General features: G+C 37.9%; 1 protein-coding gene across 4 annotated transcripts in view; it reads left to right on the top strand.

The window, feature by feature from the left end:
- Nucleotides 1-467: 467 nt before the first annotated feature.
- LOC101743341 (oxysterol-binding protein-related protein 8) overlaps nucleotides 468-13680 on the top strand; it is a 74962-nt gene continuing 61749 nt past the window's right edge. For 3 of the 4 annotated variants that reach the window (XM_062670994.1, XM_062670993.1, XM_062670995.1), the window contains exons 1-6: nucleotides 468-860; nucleotides 6974-7596; nucleotides 9352-9418; nucleotides 9942-10048; nucleotides 12566-12739; nucleotides 13520-13606. In XM_062670994.1, coding sequence (XP_062526978.1) covers nucleotides 7480-7596; nucleotides 9352-9418; nucleotides 9942-10048; nucleotides 12566-12739; nucleotides 13520-13606 — 552 coding nt within the window. In that variant the 5' untranslated portion in view covers nucleotides 468-860; nucleotides 6974-7479. The remainder of the gene's footprint in view (nucleotides 861-6973; nucleotides 7597-9351; nucleotides 9419-9941; nucleotides 10049-12565; nucleotides 12740-13519; nucleotides 13607-13680) is intronic. The other variant, XM_038013918.2, reaches the window with a different exon arrangement.

The following is a 13680-nucleotide window of genomic DNA, read 5'->3' on the forward strand; positions in this document are numbered from 1 at the left end:
AACACCTTTATATTTTTAACATTATTTTATCAAAGTTCTGGCTTAAAGCACTGAAACACGTATAAAATACAGCTATTTATTAGCTTTATTTCGTTTTTGTTTTGGGAAATAGTGTAGCAGTATTTTTGTTTTGGTCCACCAAGTTATATCCACTAAACTATAGTACTAACCTGAACTTAACAAAATTGCATAATTCCAACTATAAGGGTAGTCTGTGAAAGAATTATTTAAATTACTGTTAGTTAGATTTTAAATAAGACTCTTCTAACCCATCTTTCAGATATAAATATTGTTCCATAATAAAAACACGTTTTCACAAGTCTGTGTGGTGTTAATGCAGCAAGTTACGAAATTTTATAGTAAGAAGCCGAAAGGATAAGCCGTTTCAGACCACTATAAAAGGTTTTGAAATCGATTTTTCTACTCGACTAAAAGAAAAGTCACATGTCAAATACTACATCACCAACTCATGTCAGAGTCGTCAGAATCAAAGAAAAAGAAATAAATTCGTGCCTTTGGATTCAGGAAAAATAATATTACGAAACTAGTGTAAATTACGTTGTAAATACAGCAATTTAACTGTAACATAACTTTGAATGTATTATTTTGAGCTTAAGTATGAGTGTCTATGCATTTTCGTTTTAAACAAACCGTATGTTTTGTGACTCGTGTACGGCAGTGAAAAATCGCAAGTTTAATTAGTTTCTTTGGTCGAGACCGGGACTGGTTCGAAAAAAAATTAGGAAGTGGTAATGCATGAAGTATTTCCAGTGTTCCGGATGCAGAAGAAAATAATGCAGTTTGAATTTCGAATAGAGAATAAAACTTTTTTATGCTAAGCGATAAAATTACATCCGTAAGTATGTACGTTTTCGTGAACCAAATTTAATTAGGGAGAGAAATTCAGCTATTTGTTCAACACATCTCGGTGATGTAATATTTATTATGCGACAATCCAAATAATCCGTATTAATATAATTGGCTTATCTTAAATTGTCTATTTTGAGTTCTTAGTGGGGTACCAAAGCAATTGACTTCCGTGACTCTTATATTCTAAATGCACCCTAGCTATTATTCTTGTAATATTTATATCTTTGTCACAACATTTTACTATTAAAGTAAATTAAATTAGCTGTCAAAAATTGTTCACATTAACAACTTTATTGTGGATGTCAACATAATTTTCATTTCATGCATGAAGGAAAAATAACAAACTCCATAGGTTTATTTGAAACAATTCTTGGCCCATTAATAAGTTTCTAAGTAACTATACTTATTTATTAATAGAAGAATTTGGTACTTTTGTTGGAGGTCTTGGCTTTTTAATTATTTTTATGCTTCATAAATTATAAGTCTACTTGTAAAGTGCTTAATGAAGTTATTGGATGGGATTTTAGTTATTGATCCTAGGGTTTAATTGTGTAAATTTGATTTGATTAACTTAAGACTCCTGAAAAAAAAATTTTTATTTTAGCATTAATGTGTCTCCTATTTTGAGAAATCCAAATAGGGAAGATCTTTTGCAGCATGGGTGTTAATACTGAATATACCAACACACCAAATGTTGTTATTCTGAACTTTTGTTTTTCAAAGTTTATCTTGAAAATGTCAATGGCTCTATATAGGTTTTTGTTTAGAATATTCTGTTCTACAAAAGCTACCGTTACACTGCCATGCATCTCATGGGATACCGTAATTCTCACATCTAGAGCACTAAGAAATCTAAATAGTAACATCTAAAATATGAAGGTTGGTAAAGAGGTGCTTTCTCTCAAAATTAAGTTTCATACTATTGAAAATAGAATCGAAATGAGGTAAAGTGGCCTGATATAATAAAACATATTAATAGATGATTAACTTGGTTGTTCAGTAGTTAGCAGCTCTGACCGTTTTGCTGAGGGCTGTGCATTCGATTCCTACATCTGGCAAATTCGTGTGATGAACAGGTTTATTTACTCTTTGACTGGGTGTTTATTATCTATATATGTATATATTTAAATGTGTATAAGTACGTATGTTAGTCTCTGGTACCCACAATACAGGGAATTCTAAATCTGGGCCAAATGGCAGTGAGTGATTTGTGGCCAGCTATTTATTACTTCTAAATATTTATTATATAAATAGTCTTTAATTAATACACCCCTATCAACACTTTTTAAGATGAGTTACCGAGAAAGTAATTCTTAATTACACACATGTTGGAAAGATGTGTAAGAATAGTAATTGGATACCAAACATGTTTTGCCACTATGTCTGCAGCATGTGTATCGAATATAATCAATTAATTATTTGGCATAATATCTCTGTCTGTATCAGTAAAAGGCTTAGAACAGCCATTTTTTAAATGTATACTAAAAAATTATTGAGACAGGCCATTCAGAGAATTCTGAATTTATTTCTTTTGAATATTACCCAACAATCAATACTTTGGAACTCTAAACACATATTTTTTTAGAATGGTTACAAACTATCAGCAATATCAATGTTAATATCACTATTGAAGATCTGTGAAGTGGATAGATAAGAGAAAGATAGATCAAATTTAAACTACATATAAGCTGACAAAGTAAAGAAATACTTAAATAAAATTAGATGTTATTTTTATTTTTTATTATGCTTGGATGGGTGGACAAGCTCACAGTCCACCTGGTGTTAAATGGTTACTGGAGCCCATAGACATCTATGACGTAAATGCGCCACCCACTTTTTAGATATAAGTTTTAAGGTCTCAGTATAGTTACAACGGCTGCCCCACCCGTCAAACCGAAACGCATTACTGATTCACGGCAGAAATAGGCAGGGCGGTGGTACCTACCCGTACGGACTCACAAGAGGTCCTACCACCAGTAATTACGCAAATTATAATTTTGCGGGTTTGATTTTTATTACGCTATGTTATTCCTTCACTGTGGAAGTCAATCGTGAACATTTGTTGAGTACGAATTTCATTAGAAAAATTGGTACAAGCCTGCGGGATTCGATTCGAACATCGGTACACCGGTAGATACGAATGCACCGGACGACTTATCTTTTAAGCCACGACGACTTCAAAAATGTGTGTTACGACTTCAAAAATCTCAGCTCTGTGTTAAGAAACCAGAATATAGAGAGAGTTAAATCTGAGCCCCAATGCAAAACAGTTTGTCTAGTATGGAAAGTACTTAGTACAAAGTAAAATTTAGAAAGTAAATATGGGTAATAATACAGTATAATATGTATAATCTCACGGATCGTTTGGAGCCTCTGGGTCTGCAAAGGGACTTTGGTTCCCTTTGTATTTCGTACCGTATGTTCCATGGGGAGTGCTCTGAGGAATTGTTTGAGATGATAATAACATCATCTCGTTTTTACCATGGCACCGCCACTGAAGTAGAGTTCATCCATATTACCTGGAGCCACTGCATTCATCCACAGACATCTTTTTTGCCACGTACAATCCGGCTTTGGAAAGAGTTCCCCTCCACGGTGTTTCTCCTGCACTATGACGTATCCTTCTTCAAACGAGGCTTGTGGAGAGTACTGAACTGTAGGCAGCGGCTTGGCTCTGCCCCTGGCATTGCTGAAGTCCATTGGCGACGGTAACCGCTCACCATTAGGTGGACCGTGTATGCTCGTCTGTTTACAAGGGTAATAAAAATATATATAATAATAATACGTTAAGTGGTTACCGGAGTCCGTCAATAAAGTAAATGCCATCACCCACCTTCGGCCTTGTGTTCTTGGTCTCATTTTATAGTAATAAACTGTAGTTGCCATCTCAAGCTGAAGCGCATTACTGCTTCACAGCAAAAATAGTCTGGGCGTTTTGTTAGCCTACACGTGTAGGTGCCACCACTTTTCCTACTTCTGCATCGAAACAGCTTCGGTTTGAGGGGTCAAGGTCACAGCGGATTTACTGTCACCTAGTTCTAAGCCAGTGGTCGGCAACCTTGTCAACCAAAAGAGCCAAATATAGATAACACATAATATATGAATTTGATTCAATGAGGTATTTTTTTAACATATATATGTATATTTGTAGCCTTGTGTGTCGAAAAATATTTAAATTAGTGTTTTACAAGGCAAGATAATAAGTAAGTGTTCCGTTTCTAAACACTAAACATTTCGCGCAAAGCGCTGAAACTGCGATGCTTTAAGACAAATATTTTTTTGTATGGAAACTAGCGACATCTCGTAGCGGATGCCCCTAAACTTGTATGCTGTTAAAGTTAAGGCATTTTATGATTGTATAACTAAACACAGAAATAAAAAAATTAGTAAATCATACAAATCTTTATTTGTTATAGACAAATTGATAAGTTTTATCAATTTGTGGCTACTGAAAATTTACAAAATCCGTCATTAAAAATAAAATATAGGATAGGTAATATGTTTACAGGAGCAGTGAGAACATAATCGAAGTGAAGCCATCTAGTGGCCGACGCCCTTAAACATTTTTGTTGAGTGCTTGAATTGCTTATCTGTAACTAATTTATGTGTATTATCTATGATTTCACGAATGAGCCGTAGCCGAGAAAACGAAAGAGAAAAAAAATTATAATCCTGTTTTTTGTCGGGAGAATATCACATTTGTATTTACACGACCTATTTTACGGTTCAAGGTTTTATCGCGTGTGTGCAGAGAGAGCACAGTTCTGTTGTAGCGATAGTGTTAATATCGTTAGCGCAATTATCTGTTTAGTTTCGTTTTTTTAATGTTCTATGCGTCTAGCTTATACTTCGTTATTGTTTTTTAAAGTTTTTTTTTTATTAAATTTGTTTTCGTAATTACCGGGCGGGCGAGACAACGCAATTCGGCGAGGCTCGAATAAAAAAAAATCGATGCTTTTTTTTATTTTTTGTGTGTTTTTAGTGTGTTTTTACCTCAAATCGACTATTTGGCTAGTTGATGTTTTTTTTTTAAATTCGTTTAAAAACTGATGTTTTTCATGTGGCAGGAGCAATTTTGTCAAGATTTATTTAGTTTAGTAGTTTTTTGAGTATATCAGAAGAAGTGTGAAAGTAGCCCCGGTACGTAAGATGTATGGAAATCTTAGTGCAAGGTAGAGAGGGAAGAGGTTGACCGAAGAAGACATGGATGGAGTGTGTGAATGACGATAAGAGAGAGAGGAGTGAGTGTTGAGATGACGGCTGATAGAAGAGAATGGAAGGGAAAAATTAGCTGTGCCGACCCCACCTAATGGGATAAGGTGGAGAAAAAGAAGAGTAGTTTTTGAGTTAAACCCTATTGAGACCCATTCTTACTTATTGCTCAGAGATATGGGTATTCAGGAAAAAGTATGAGAATCGTCTGCTTGTGTTCGAGTGAAAGATCCGAAGATCGGTGCTGTGCAGGAAAACGATGTATGAAGGACGGGCGAATAATGACGAGTTCTATGATATTTATAAAGACCCTAATATCACAAAAACTATAAAAATTGGTCGCCTGCCATGGGCAGGACGTGTAGTAGATAGAGGAAACCAGAATGCCAAGACAACTGTCATATGGCAAACCATAGGGCCGCAGAAGACGTGGCAGGTCCAAACTCGATGGTTAGAAGGCGTAGAGTAAGACCTGAAAGTTGTTGATGTCAAGAACTGTAAGGAGAAGGTCATGACCAGGCTAAGACCTATCCTAAGCGTAAAGATGATGATGAGTTTTTGAGTTAAATAATGAATTAAATATTAATATTGACTTTGAGGAACTCTTCTTCGTAATCGATGAGTTCGACAAGGACGGTGACTTGTGCTTGACAGGCCTAAAAGCACCTAGAGTGAAGAAGTGAAGAAGACAGAATCCGACAAGACACGTTTTTTTTTAATTTATTGCTTAGATGGGTGGACGAGCTCACAGCCCACCTGGTGTAAAGTGGTTACTGGAGTCCATAGACATCTATAACGTAAATGCGCCACCCACCTTGAGATATAAGTTCTAAGATCTCAGTATAGTTACAACGGCTGTCCCACCCTTCAAACCGAAACGCATTACTGTTTCACGGCCGAAATAGGCAGGGTGGTGGTACCTACCCGCGCGGACTCGCAAGAGGTCCTACCACCAGCTCAAAATGTTTCGGGCGATGGCGGCTTTGCGTTGCCTCGCCTGTGTCGAAATTAGCGGCGGCCAGGATAAGAGGCTAATTGTGTCGCGCCGCTTTGTCGAAGTAGCGTTTTATAGATATCGTATCGTCAATATGCCGATACCTAGACATAGGAGGTCGAAGTTGATAGAACTGTCATACTAAGAGCTTATCAAACTATAAACATATCGCTTCATTTTAAGAGAGATAAAATGCTGTCTTTTAAATGATAAACTTTAATCTGTACACTGGTATCGATTTTATTAGATAGATTTTTAAATATTACGTAAATATATTTATAATATTTATGTATAACGACATTTTCAAATGTAATGTTTGAATAAATTTCAAAACGTCCGGTCAATTTGAAAAATGTGCGCACTTATCAAGAACGAATGACGAAACAATTCTCTATATATAATATTTCTTCTGCGCGTGTGTTTCTCAGTGAGCCCATAGACATCTACAACGTAAATGCCGCCACCCATCTTGAGACGTGAGTTCTAAGGTCACAGTTTTTACAGTACAACGGCTCTGCCCCGCCCTTCAAACCGAAACGGCATTAACGCTGTTGATGTCTGTGGGCTTCACTAGGTGGGACGTGAGGTCGTGAGGCCTCTGAAGAGCTCTTTGCTAAGTTTCTGCCCGGATTTTATCAGCGGGTCGAGGTTCCGATCCGGTAGTAGATTCAACGAAGCACTGCTCTTGCTAGGGCTAGTGTTAGAAAGTTCCCTCAGCCAAGCCCTGGGTGTTCTTCGACCAGCCAAGATGGGGCCGGAATAGATTTTGCTGATTTGACGCTGCTACCTTGATAGAGCTTAATGGCAGATAGGCAGCCAAAAAAACGTAATATAATCATAACACATGTTTGAGTTTTTGTAATGTGTTTATTTTCAACCATTCTATTTTTATTACAGGTCTATTTTCCTTCCTGTTATCCTTTCCTTAATTCAGTAACATTCCAGAAAAAAAAAGCAAAAAATATTTGTTTGCAATGAAAATTTCATTCCATTTTAAATTCCCTTTCAAAAATTCGTAGATAATTCATATTAATAATTATGGTCATTAAAAAAAAAGCACCAAATTATTGATCGTGAATGTAAAATGATTCTAAAATAGTTTTTAATAATATTGTAATTAATTTATATAAAAATTAAATATAAATATCATATGAATGAACAATTAAAATGTCTAAATATAGTAATGATTGAAAATGCACAACGCAATTAATTGTAATTAATTATATGTAACTAAGTAAATTAAATTGAATATTTGAAAACTTGATAAATGATTAATTGAATTAAAAACAAACCAAAGAATTAAACTAAGGTTAGGTGACCATTAAAAAAAAAAAAAAACTACACGCTACATTAGAACTTTTCCTTCATCGGCTTATTTTCATTATGTGGTGACTGTTCTTGTCATGATGAGTTCCTCTCCCGTCGTTGAGCATTCCTCCCCTTCCACCACCCCCTCGTCACCAGCTCTGAGGCCCGACAGCGGACACTTTCACTCCTCAACACCAAACTACACCGGCAGGGTAAGTGGAAGAACAATGTATGTTTTTTTACACGCGACTAATTAGCTAGTTCTATATATCAACTGCATAGTCTAAAACAAAGTCGCTTTCTCTGTCCCTATATCCCTATGTATGCTTAAATCATTAAAACTACGCAACGGATTTTGATGCGGTTTTTTTTTATAGTGAGTGGAGTGATTGAAGAGGAAGGTTTATATGTATAATAACATCCATTAAATATAGGAGAAATCAATAATAAATTATAGCTTCGGAAGCGAAGCGAGGTCGGGTCGCTAGTGTGCATAACATATTTAAATCTAATTGTGCTTAGTGCGAGTTTTTCAACGTTCTCGGTAATGTAAAAGTTAACTCAAATTTGTGTGAAGTTGGAACAGCGCCCCTAGCGGCAAATGAACATATTTGGGAGATAATGACAAAGGGAAGATCTTCCACCGAACGGGTGAGATTTCTCGGTATACCGACGGTCCGAATGTTGTTGTTCAGAACTTGTACATACACAAACTCAGCTTGGAAATGTCGTTAGAGCCGGATTTTCTCAGTCTCTCAGTTAGGTCTTCTTTGGAGGCGCTCGGGCAGTTTTTATTAAACCACATCCCTCGTGGCTGAGCCTTTGTTCGCCAATTAGTCCTGGAGAAACTGGAAAGGCGATAGGGCTATCAGTATTCGTTCCTTCCTAAAAAAATGGTCTTAGTGTGATTCAAATTCACAAGTCCAATATTTTTATGTTGTGTAGTAGCTACCGCCACAGGTACTTACATATCAAGCTAATACAAAAGCCTGTTAAAAAAAGTCCCACACATAATACCTATTCTCGCAATTAGCCTTGACCGTACTGTAACATGCTACGTTCATTTCACTATATGTATGGTCCTAGGGTACTTGGCCGGTACATAGGGTCCTCGTAAATTGTCTCCACTTCACCCGGTCTTGCGCTTTTTCCTTAAAATCGCTCCAGGTCAGGCCGGTATTCCTCACGGGGCGTTGCTATGTGTGTACAGCGAGACCAGGTCTTCTGCCACATTAATTATAAACACTATTATTTAGTATACGCCAGGGTTGCGGGTAGACTCAGTCGACCAGCACTTGGAGTAGGATTTATAGGTCCGTCCGTCACATGCTCTGTGGACCATCTGATAATCTGGTGCTAGCGGTGCAGGAGTGCGTTGTTTTGCGACTCGCCATGACAGGTCGCGTGGGAGATACTGGTGGTAGGACCTCTTGTGAGTCCGCGTGGGTTGGTACCACCGCCCTGCCTATTTCTGCCGTGAAGCAGTAATGCGTTTCGGTTTGAAGGGTGGGGCAGCCGTTGTAACTATACTGATGTCTTAGAACTTATATCTCAAGATGGGTGGCGCATTTACATTGTAGATGTCTATGGGCTCCAGTAGCCACTTAACACCAGGTGGGCTGTGAGCTCGTCCACCCATCTAAGCAATAAAAAAAAAGATCAAAATTAGGACCCGACCATTAGATGACGCGACGCGGATTCATCGACCCTGACCCAATTAAATTCTCGACAGAAAACGATATAGTAGTTTCTTTACTTGTGCGCATCGTAGTCCCAATTGAAACCATGTTAGCTGTTGCTGTTACCACTTCCGCTACCAGTTTTTTTCTCGCGTTTTGTATTGTCATTATGTTATGTGTGAAATGAATATTCGAGGTTCGAGGAAATTTTACGTTCGTCTCATTATCTTGAACCCAAAATTTTTTAAGGTATGAATTGTACACGTGTTTTTATTTTATTTTATTCAGAAGCATCAAAATCCACCGTTGAACGTCGTGCTCCCGTCAGCGGCGCCGACAACAACGCCCATATACGGTGAGTGCGCTCTTTGTCTAGTCGCACAAGGTATGGTTACGCCGGTAAGAGTAACGCCATCTATCGCCGAATAGCCGAATGAATATAGAAGGATCTAGTAGCATTTAGAACGCTCGAGAAGTACAACGCCATCTATTGCCAGATATCGGAAACACGTAATCGGTCGAGCTGTTTCGGAGTCTATGTGGGATCTAGTGTTACAAAATTATTGTTATGCGCTGGGGTTCGGGATAAATAACTGTTCCACCTAAGTACAACTTAAAACTGTATAAGCACTTAGAAAACTTAAAACACTTCACAAACAGGGTGAATCGTTTCGATATGTGTTTGCGCTATTTGATAATAGATGACGTTACACTTCTCGAGCGCTCTCAATATTACTAGTTCTTTTTCTTTTGTTATTCGTTTCTGCTATTCGACGACAGATGGCGTTAATCTTAGCGACGTAACAGTAATATGTTGGTCGGGTATTGACGTATGTCTATTAAGGCGATAACAAAAGCTTCATTCGAAATTTTTTTAGGCGAACCAACTTTGACTCCGCCGCCGAGGTCACCCGGTGCGGCCGCCGTGACTCCTGCCTCGGGAGATTCGAGGGCCCATCCACCGGACGGAACCTCCTCGGATAAGGTAAACCCGTTGTTTCTGTCTTATTGTCGCGATCGATCTAGACGAGACTTTGGCGGGAACGCGACGAGCGAAGTTGTGTGATTTGTTTTATTTTATCTACTTAGTGTTTCTTCAGGTTTAAATGTCTAATAACGGTGGCTTATTAACTGTTTAAATATCTGTGAAAGTGTACAAGTGTGAGAAAATGAAACAAAGCCGCTGTACGTAACTTCTCGGGATCATCCAAAAAGTTCACTAAAAAAATCTCAGTAAATGAGACCACCATTTTACTGAGATTATATTTCAACCCATATCATCTCATTTCATTTAAATTCATCCCAGTTGATTCATGTCTGAAATTAATCATCTTCATTTCATTTCATTTCACTCCATATTATCATTTTTCATAAAAATAAGAATAGAAATTAAAATAAGACATGACCTAAAGATCTTAGTAACCAGGTCATAAAACCGCTTTAAAAAAAAAAGATCCCGACGACGGAGTAATGAACGATCGCTGAAGCAGTAGACATGTCGTTTGGGTTCCTCCCGATCCACCCTAGTCCCCAGGATCGGGTATGTGGTTTCCGGCCGCCACGGTTAGAGGGTCATCGTGTCGCGCCGTCTTTGCGAAATGGCGTGCTGACGCAGTTTCCAAATACTTCGCAAATTTAGAATTGAAGTGGTTTGAAATTTTTAGGAGAACTAGTGGTCCTTCAGTATTCGAAATTCGACCATAATTAATACCGAATATCGACCATAATACTTCAAAAGAATTTATAAAAAAGGAAAATTGTTACCCGCCTGCGGGATTCGAACACCGGTGCATCGCTACATACGAATGCACCGGACTTCTTATCCTTTAGGCCGCGACGACTTCAAAGACTGCTGACGACTGCCTTAGTTAACCAATCATTTTAATGTTAAGGAAACAGTCAACTTTAACTAATCTTAGTTAAGTACATAAATTGCAGTGTTCCGCCAATATATGTATTCTTTTTTTTCTTAGTAGCATACTTCATTGCTGAAGGTCGTTTAATTTTTATTATATGTTTAGTTTTTATATTTATTACTAGCGGCCCGCTCTGGTTCCGTTCGGGTATTTACCAAAACTTCAACGATGTTGCCGTTGTTTTATTTTTAGAACACTTATTGCGGCATAACTATAATGGTAAGACATATTATTATGCTGCCGCGACACTTTTTCTAAATAATAATGTGTACTACAAAGTCGTAGTACATTATTTTATTCTATCATCGATAGTTTTCGCAGAGCACGCGATGTAAAGAATATTTTAGGTAATTTTTTTACACATTGGGTTACTTTATAGAAGTTTTAGTAAGGATCCCTAATTTTTTCAAAAAAGATTATAGCCTATGTCACTCGGGAGTAGTATAGCTTCCAAACAGTGAAAGAATTTTTTAAATCGGTTCAGTAGTTTCGGAGCCTATTCAATACAAACAAACAAACAAATCTTTCCTCTTTATGATATTAAGTATAGATTATGATATTATTAGTATAATTCTTTATTTAGCTTCAGTAAACTGCGACCGACATCAATGTCACATGCATACGTATTTATGTATACTGTTGTACAAAAGCGTATCGCATTCAAATGTGTATTACAATGTAAATACAAACAGCAAATACAATGGAGTAATGACGCGACGCGCTTGTGGATGATATTAAAAACGTATCAGGTCGCGCGTATGACGCGTTTCTAGTATTTTCGATTTATCTCTTCATTTTTTTCACTTCTTCACTTCTTCATTTCCTCATTTTTTCATTTCCTCTGTTCTTCATTACTTCATTTCCTCTGTTCTTTATTTCTTCATTTCCTCATTTCCTCTGTTCTTCATTTCCTCATTTCTTCATTTCCTCATTTCCTCATTTCTTCATTTCTTCATTTTTTTATTTCTTCATTTCTCTATTTCTTTATTTACTAGTACCCACAAAGTGATCATCAATATAAAAGAAGAAGTACTTGACAAATGTCATCTCAATTGTGGATACGATCGGCAGTGCAATAGTTGTCGTCTTAAAAAGAAAAAATAATAAGTATAGTTGAATAAAAATACTATGAAACATTATTAATTAATTTGGAAATCCAGAATAATAATACATTTTCACTAAGTAACAAAAATAAAAAAACACACACTTAACTAGAGAAAAAAAAATTAATATATAAATAAAACTTGATTACATTTGATTTGGTTATAAGTAATTTAACTTGTTTAACGGTAGGCAGCGGCTTGACTCTGCCCCTGGCATTGCTAAAGTCCATGGGTGACGGTAACCACTCACCATCAGGTGGGCAGTATGCTCGTCTGCCTACAAATGGCATTAAAAAAAAAGTTAAACAGAGCAGCATGCTTAGTGCGAATTTTTTAACATTCTCGATATCTTAGAGATTAACTCAAATTTGTATGCAGTTGGAACAGCGCCCCTAGCGGCAAACGTAGGCAAACGTTTGAGTTAACTTTTACGCTATCGAAAACGTTAAAAGACTCGCACTAAGAATACTGTTCGCTTCACAGTCCTCCGAGACCGCTGTAGGGGGCGTTTGTCGGCCGGCCAGCACGGCTCTCTCCAGGAAGGAGAGCTACAAGGCCCAGAGGCAGAACTATCGTCGTGAAAAGAAGAGAGCCGCCTCAGCTTTGTTGCACTCCATCGAGGATCCATCGGTCGTGGTCCTGGCTGATTGGCTAAAGGCGAGTATATTGAAGTGCCACTATTACAGATTCTTTTATCGTGTGAAGCTTTTTTAGTCAGTGAATCCATGCCGGGCGCAAGAAGACAAGAAGCTCAGAGCTTTTGCAATTGAGCTTCGGTTGGCTTTTCGAATGGCGCTCGGAAAACAGAGATCCGTTTTAAGGTGAATCGTATTGTTTTTGTACAATGACGTCACAATTCAAGAACTGTGTACGTACACGAGTTGAATTTACGTCTCGTAAGTGTTGTTGTTGGTTATAATGAGCACGTAATGTTTTTGTTTATGGCTGCTGACTGCTCACGGCTCAACTGGCGTGGAATGGTTACCGGAGCTCATAGACATTACTGGTGGTAGGATTTCTTGTGAGTCCACACGGGTAGGTACCAACCGCCCCGCCTATTTCTGCCGTGAAACAGTAATGCGTTTCGGCTTGAAGGGTGGGGCAGCCGTTGTAACTATAGACCTTAGAAATTATATCTCAAGGTGTGTGGCGCATTTTTCGTTGTAGATGTCTATGGGGTCCAGTATCCACTTAACACCAGGTGGGCTGTGAGCTCACCCCCACATCTAGGCAATAAAAAAAAACTACAACGTAAATGCCGATATCCACCTCGAGAGATGAGTTATAAGGTGTCCGTTTTAACAGTGCAACGGCTGCCTCGCCCTTCAAACTGACAAGTATTACTGCTTCACGGCAGAAACAGGCAGGGCGGTGGTACCTACCCGTGTGGACTCACAAGAAATCCTACCGTTAAGTAATGACAGATATTTTCGACAGGTACGAGGCTCGCTCAAATCTTGGACCAAACTATGGTGCGTTCTGAAGCCGGGTCTGCTCTTGCTGTATAAGAGCCCGAAGGCGAAGGTAATGTGGTATTTGTTTTAATGCTTTTGATTGAGGTTTTCGTGGGTGCCAAGGTACGAAGAGTTTGAAGTCTC

Source organism: Bombyx mori, chromosome 11 (assembly GCF_030269925.1).
Source record: "Bombyx mori chromosome 11, ASM3026992v2".
Lineage (NCBI taxonomy): Eukaryota > Metazoa > Arthropoda > Insecta > Lepidoptera > Bombycidae > Bombyx > Bombyx mori.